Here is a 7549-nt window from a genome sequence, read left to right on the forward strand (position 1 = left end):
TATCCGCACATATGCACAATTGCGACAGAAACAGAATTTTCAAAAGAACGTTCAAATGTTATTCATATGATTATATCATTTAAATGTGTACTTGGTCAATTATAAGTGGATAAGACACGTGCTCTGCATTTTACTACAATAAAAAGATATGGCCGAATGAGAGGGGGCAGTAGATGAGCTTGACAGCTGAAAGATAGCGAATAATCGGTAAAGGGGCTCCTTCCTTTTGATAATATCTCGTTATCGTCACTCGAGTTGGTGCTTCGTAATACATAAGAAAAATGCTTGCGTACACTACAATACACGTACTGCCTTGTCATTTTGTGCTATTTTTTCACGTATCCATAATTACGGATAAAGTGTTCATACCTGGAATTGCATATGCATTCCTATACTATATTATTTGCAAGATTTTGATGATAATGTTTCACGCTTTCCTAAAATTATCCCTAAACATATAAACATATTTCTAAAATTATTCTCTAAAAACACTACCTTTTCGAAATTTTACAATTTTTGAGTAAATGCAGATTATCGCAGATTTTCTAATAACTTCTTAACAAAGTTTTTTCTTCTATAAAAATCGAACCTTTTGTGTAGTGTAAAGATAAAAGGGACATAACATGAAGAAGATGATATTTTAATTCATCATAATATATTTTATTCCTTATTCCGGGAAGCTGCAATAAATACCATTGAAATATCAAATATGCATGCTTTTTTAATATGTAAAACTTTAAACTGCAATGGAAATTATAAGTAAAAATGGGGACAAGGCTTGGAAAATTGTTCTATCCATGTTGAAACCAACGTCTACGACCTGTTGTGCCACTTCCAGGAAGTTCTTGTTCGAGATAATGGACATGTAGAATGTTAAGTACTTGTTCAAGACCACTTCATACACCAAGTCTCTAAACACTTTGGCGTGCTCAATTTTGTCTTCGTAGAGACGCGACAGGTCATCCATCGGAATAAGGGAGCGGCATCCTCCATGTAGCCATTGATTCCACCAGTGACCTTGTAAGGAATCAAGTAAGCTGTTATCCTAGAGGTCAGAGGTCGGATACTAAGGGCTTTGTTGAAATTGTTCACCACCAAGTTTACATCAAAACCATTGCCCTGCGTATAGTTCAGCAGCACCTTGAATTCAGGCGCTTGTTCCAAGTTTTGTACACATTGTTTCGACTCGTTGCTGTTCATCAACTTCATGGCTGTTTGGAAATGTTCGTCCTGGGCCAGGTATGCTTTCGATATTTCGAGGAGCTCCTCGATCGAGATCAAGTCGACAAATTACTGGAGCTCCCTGGCGAGATTCAAACCCGTGAATGGGACTTGGAGGGCGTTCAGAGAATTGATCGCAATCAGAACAACCAAGAACGCTATGATGTCTGTCATCTGCAAAAAATGAATTCGTTGAATATGACTGATACACGTTTATGTTTTGAGGAAGGAATTCTACTGCTTTATTACGCTATGGGTATAATGAATGCACGTTGTGAACTATAAAGTATCTGAAAAATGATGTAGCTACTCTCATCATAAAATTCTAGTTCGTGAGTATCCAATGTATCATAGTCTAAGGTACTGTTCTGTGACAAATCGGATAGAGGATCGATGTACAAAATTTAACGGAATCAGGATTAAAAATGCTTCATGTATGTAAAAGTCAACAATTTTCTCTTCTTCTTTGACTTCTTTTAGTTAATCATATTTCGCCTCTTGATGTGAACTACCTCCAGGTTGTGTCCCGTTGCATTTTACGTACGAATAGGGCAGATCGTAAATGCATTTCGATAAGCTTAATCGATTTCATTGTGTACTTGTAAAATACGTTATATCGTACTCCGATTGCAAATGACTTAGCCTAGCTTCATATAACTATGCAATTTCCAATTAAGTAGTATTAATGTTATGAACTTGTCGATTTGTGAAAATGTTTCGAAGACGTGCGATGTTACCTGTGACACCAACGTGTCAATTCCACATGACTGTTACGTCATGGAACAGATCGAAAATAATTTTAGGTTTGTGGTATACAGCTGTATATTGGTATGAAGCTATATATTGGTATGAAGCTATATATTGTACCAGCTTGTTATATCAGTTCCAAGAAGACGTTTCCTTGACCTCCATAACCTCCTTTGGGAGCTTCGTTAAGAGTGACACAAAAACGTTCACATAGGAAATGTTTATTGACGTATGATGGCTATTTTCCCAACTCCATCGAGACCTCGCGCCATTCATTCACAAACATCTATGGTAGGAAAGGAATGCGTTTCTTCTGCAAAAAAATGTCTAGATGTTACACAACTTGTTTAATTACAAGCGGATCAAGCGGGTGTTTTGTATTAACACGGTAGAAATGCATGATAGAAAGAGGGAGCAATAGGTATATAAGAAGCCCACCCTCCCGGTTGATAATAATCTCGTCAACAACACTCGAATTGCTACTTCATAGTAGATAAGAGATATGTTTGTATACAATTCCTCGATATTCTGCGGTAACATCTATTTTCTGATACAATTGTGCAAAAAATGTTTACTCCGCAACTGTATATTACTCATAACGAGATTTCCTCGATAATGTTTTACATTTCTTACATTTCCAAAAAGTATTATCTGTCTTGTTAAATGTTACTTTATATTGGTATACGCATGTGGTTACCAACAATGTTTTAATAAAATTTTTTCTTATGTAAAAATTGGACTACTTAATAGTGTAGTGGTAACAAGGATGTAGATAAAGAAGGCGATATTTCAATGCAATATAATTATACTTTATTCTTTAAGAGATAAATGAACAATAAGCATTATGGAACTGAGTTCTTAAAACCTAATACTTTCAACTTTAAATTACAGTGGAAATTACAAGTAGTGAGGGAGCTAAAACGAAGAAATAGTTTCTATCGATGCCAGCGTTTTCCGCCTGTTTTTCCAAATTTTGGAAGTGCTTATTCGAGAAAATGGATAGGTAGAAAGGTACGTATTTGGCGGAGATCACTTCGTGCACGAAATCCCTGAATACCTTGGAGTTCGCTATCCTGTCTTCGTAGATCTGCGCAAATTTATCCATCGAAATAAGTCTACCGATATCGTAGATGTAGCCTTGGATTCCACCGGTGATATTGCGGTAAGGGGTCGAATAAGCTTGTATCCTAGAGTGCAGAGGTGGGATACCAAGGGCTTTGTTGAAGTTGTTTGTCACCAATTTTATATCAAAACCACATTTCTGTATAAAGTCCAGCAGCATTTTGAATTCCGGTGCCTTTTCGACATCCTGTACCCATAGTTTCGATTCACTGCTCCTGACCAACTTTATAGCTATTTGGAATTGTTTGTCCTGGGCCAGATAGGCTTTCGATACTGCGAGAATTTCATCGTTCGGGGTTATGTCCACGAACTGCTGGAGATCCCTGGCGAGCTCGCCCGAACCCGTGGCTGGGACTTTGAAGGCATTCAGAGGACTGGCCGCGACCAGGACGACCAAGAGAGCTGCGATGGCTTTCATCTGCGAAGAAACGAAATCTCTGAATATCGTTGATACACGTACACATGGGTTGAGAGGAAAAAGTTTATATTGATCTGTGATTGATTATATTGTGTTTGTAATTAACTCTACTCCTATTTTATCCGCAGCACAAATAGAATGCTTTCTTACGTTATGGTTATAGATGATGCGCGTTCTGACTAATCAAGTATCGAAAAAAATGACGGGAAATTCAATAGAATAAGCAAGAAAGATTATGTTTCGTATGTAAAAATACAAAATTTGTTCGTATAGATTGGTCACCAATGAAAATGGTACATGTTTAGCACACGTTTAATTTAATGAAATTGTATGGGTAGGTACCTACCTTTGATACTTCTCTTCTCTTTTGACTTGCTTTAATCGTTTGTAGTTTTCTCCTCGACCTGTTGTAACAGCAGGTCGTGTCCTGGTGCATTTTATATACAGGTGAAGCAAGCGATAATTGTAGTTTGATAAGATTAATAGATTTCTAGATACCCCTGTAAAATGCGTCATCTCATATTCTATTGGCATATAACTTATTTCAGTGCTATATCTTTCCTTCGTTATCCATTGTATCGTGTTAACTGTAAGAACATGTATCGATTCCTAGAAATGTTTTGATAAACTTTTTATGTCACCTGCATGCTAGTTTCACAATGGTAATCACACAGATTATCGATCAATTCGAAAGAAGGATTCTTGATAAAGGAATCTGTATAATGTACGAGCTTATTCTATCAAGACAAAGTTTCTTCGACTTCTTTAGCCTGCTTTGGGAGCTTCATAAAAAAAGGTATACAAACATAACACCACATAGGATATATTTATCTATCGACATATGGTGGCTACTTTCATAGCTTCATCGAGACCTTTCCCCTTCCCGAACATAAGCGCGAAAACATCCTTCACACAACTTTAATCGAATATGAATTAAGGCATAGATTACAATTTCCATTGTTTCGTTACTGTTTCGCCGCGTGAATCCACTAGAAGCATTGAAGAAGCCACGTCAAATACTACTCGAAAGAGATCTTAGATGAATTAAACAATTTTTTATAACAAGAACTATGATACAAAAGTACCATTAATATTCTCATAATATTTCACACTAGAAATTTTAAAGGACACTTTCAATTGCACGAATGTTCAAGGTATAACATATGACGTTGATGGTTCATGTAACTGTGCAAAGTCTGCCTCTTTCTTACGAGAAAAGATATAAAATTCATTACGGTCAATGTTCCATTTCTATGGGTGGAAAAAGTCATGCCATTTTGGAAGGAATGGGCGCCATACGGTGCGGCGCGGCGATGTAAATACGAGTAACGCTCGCGATCAAGCTGCTAAATAAATTTATGTAGATATTGATCGCCTAAAGATTGTCATAAATAGTTAATAATCATTACTGAGAAATAAATTGCAATGAAATGTCAACGTGACAAATTCCAAATTTCTTACTCTTACACATTTGGTTTTGGTATTGTAAAATCTATCTTAGAATTTGCAAAATATCCGCAAACATGTTCGATAGCAATAGAATACGATATATTCCTAAAATTTTTTGTAATGTTCTTCAACTTGTTTAATTACGAACGAGTGAATCAACAGGCATATATTAACACAGGAACATAATAAAAAGAGAGAGAGAGAGGGGGGGGGGGGAGCATAAGTATAATTATATGATTGTAAGATTACAGATAATTTTTTAAGGGGGAGCTTCCGCTTAATAGTATTTTGTCAACAACATTCGAATTGCCACCTCATAGTAGATAAGAAAAATGTTTGTACACAATTTCTTGATATTCCTTGATGGTAACATTTCTTTTTGCATACAATTGCGCAAAAAATGCTCACTCGTGGAGCTGTATATTACTCATTGCGAGGTTTTCTCGATAATGTTTTACATTCTTATCAGTAAAAGAATTATCGGTCTTATTAAATGTTCCTTTCTATTGGTATAAATATGTAGTTGACAAAATTTTTTAATAAAATTTTTTTCTTATGTAAAAATTGGACTACTTAATAGTGTAGTGGTAACAAGGATGTAGATTAAAGAAAGATTAAACAAATATTTCAATGCACCATAATTATATTTTATTTCTTACGAAACAAATGAACAATAAGCATTGTCGAATTGAATTCCTAAAACCTAATACTTTCAACTTTAAATTACAGTGGAAAGTATAAGTATTAAAGGAGCGGAAACTTGGAAATAGTTTCTATTGATGCCGATGTTTGCGGCCTGTTGTTCCAAATTTTGGTAGTGCTTATTCGAGAAAATGGACACGTACAAGGATAAGTGTTCGGCGGAGGTCATTTCGTGCACGAAATCCTTGAATACCTTGGAGTTCGCTATTTTCTCTTCGTACAGTTGCTCAAACTTATCTATCGAAATAAGACTACCGATATCGTAGACGTAACCTTCGATTCCACCGGTGATCATGATATAAGGAGCGAAGAAGGTTTTTATCCTAGAAATCACAGATGGGATACCAAGAGCTTTGTTGAAGCGGTTCACCAGCAATTTTATATCCAAACCGCTGTTCTGTATATAGTCCAGCATGTTTTTGAATGCAAAGTTCTGTTCGATCTCTTGTACCCATTGTTTCGATTCGCTGGACTTGAATAACTCAACGGCTATTTGGAATTCTCTATCCTGAGCCAGGTAGGCTTTCGATATTTCGAGAATCTTTCCAATCGGGATTATGTCGAGGAAAGGCTGGAGCTCCCTTGCTAGAGCGCCCGAACCCGTGGCTGGGAGTTGGGTAGCATTCAGAGGACTGGCCGAAACCAGGGCAACCAAGAGTGCTACAATAACTTTCATCTGTAAAAAAATTAGTTCTTTATTTTTGTTGATGACCGCTTATGTTTAAAGGAAGAAGTTTAGACTGCTTTAATAGGGTATGGTTACAGTGGATGCGCATTCCGATGAATAAAATATTTGCAAGACGATGTAGCTAGTCTCATAACGAATTTGTTAAAACTTCAGTTGGTGAGCATCCAGTGTATCATAGCCTTCAAGGCAAAGAGGAAAATTCTATACTTCATGTCTGTGAAAAGCAACAATTTTTGCAAATAGCTTATTGATCAATAAAATGATGCATGCTTGGCAGCCGTCTAATTCAAAGAAATTTGTATCGGTACTTACTTTCGATGCTTTTCTTCTCCTTTGACTTTTTTTAGTCGCGTTTCGATGTAAACTACTGCCAAGTTGTATCCCATCGTATTTTATATACAAGTTGTGGAGATGATAATGTTATTTCGATAAGATTTATCAATTTGAAGATATACTTGTGAACTGCGTTATCTCGTATTCTCCTTGCAAATTACTCTAGTTTCATATCTCTGTGTCATGTTCGGAATCGTAGTAATTATAAAAACATCGATTCGTGGAAATGTTTTGATGACATGTGACGTGACACCTGAGTGCGAGTTTCATATTGATAGTCAAACAATTAGAAAAATATCTTGGTTTCATGATAAACGAAACTGTATGAAGTACCAGCTTATTTTACTAAATCAAAGGAGAATACATTAGCTGACAAATTTCCTCTACCTTTGTGACCTGCTTTGGGAGCTTTATTAAGCGAAATGTAAAAATGTTTGCACATAGAAAATATTCATTGACGTATGATAGCTACTTTCCAGCTTCGGCGAGACCACTCGCCCACCCGATTTTTATTAAGCACGTAATCTTCCTGTATAGAACTATTACCGAATTGCATAAAATTAAAGTTTGTCCAAAATTGCAGTTTCGCTTCTATTTTGTCGCGTGAATCAACCGTATGCTTCGGTAAAGGTACATCAACGAAAGGAATCTTAGACGAACTAAACAATTTTTCATAAAGGCAACTGTAATGCAAATATACTCTTAGTATTTTCATAATATTTCGCACCCTTAATTGAAGATACGCACGTGCACCTTCGTTTACGTAACTATTCAAAACTCATCCATATCGTATCAGAACTTGGTTCCTAAAGATGTTCGATCGGTATTCATCGATCGGTATTCATCCCTAAACACATGCCCAGTACCGT

General features: G+C 36.3%; 2 protein-coding genes and 1 pseudogene across 2 annotated transcripts; all 3 read right to left on the bottom strand.

Moving 5' to 3' along the window:
* Window positions 1-22: 22 nt before the first annotated feature.
* On the bottom strand, window positions 23-1833 carry LOC112212242 (annotated as a pseudogene).
* A 922-nt stretch (window positions 1834-2755) lies between these two features.
* On the bottom strand, window positions 2756-3965 carry LOC112211993. The gene is made up of 2 exons (XM_024365488.2): window positions 3855-3965; window positions 2756-3508 (listed from the first exon to the last, which is right to left on the bottom strand). Exons 1-2 carry the CDS (start codon window positions 3942-3944, stop codon window positions 2849-2851), a joined length of 750 nt encoding a protein of 249 aa, XP_024221256.1. The 5' UTR covers window positions 3945-3965; the 3' UTR covers window positions 2756-2848.
* A 1623-nt stretch (window positions 3966-5588) lies between these two features.
* Window positions 5589-6748, bottom strand: LOC100745247 (protein G12). The gene is given in 3 exon segments (XM_024365489.2): window positions 5589-6335; window positions 6660-6694; window positions 6697-6748. Coding segments are annotated over 3 exon segments (732 nt in total). The 5' UTR covers window positions 6734-6748; the 3' UTR covers window positions 5589-5675.
* Between the last annotated feature and the right edge of the window lie 801 nt (window positions 6749-7549).

The sequence above is a fragment of the Bombus impatiens genome, unplaced genomic scaffold (assembly GCF_000188095.3).
Source record: "Bombus impatiens unplaced genomic scaffold, BIMP_2.2 scf_0136, whole genome shotgun sequence".
Classification (NCBI taxonomy): Eukaryota; Metazoa; Arthropoda; class Insecta; order Hymenoptera; family Apidae; genus Bombus; species Bombus impatiens.

Bases quoted from the DNA above. Each gene is read 5' to 3' on its own strand.
- LOC112211993 (XM_024365488.2), bottom strand. From the start codon at position 3,944: ATGCACCAGGACACGACCTGCTGTTACAACAGGTCGAGGAGAAAACTA. The intron at 3,509-3,854 runs GTAGGTACCTAC...GTTTCTTCGCAG, and splicing joins AGAGAAGAGAAGTATCAAAG to ATGAAAGCCATCGCAGCTCT.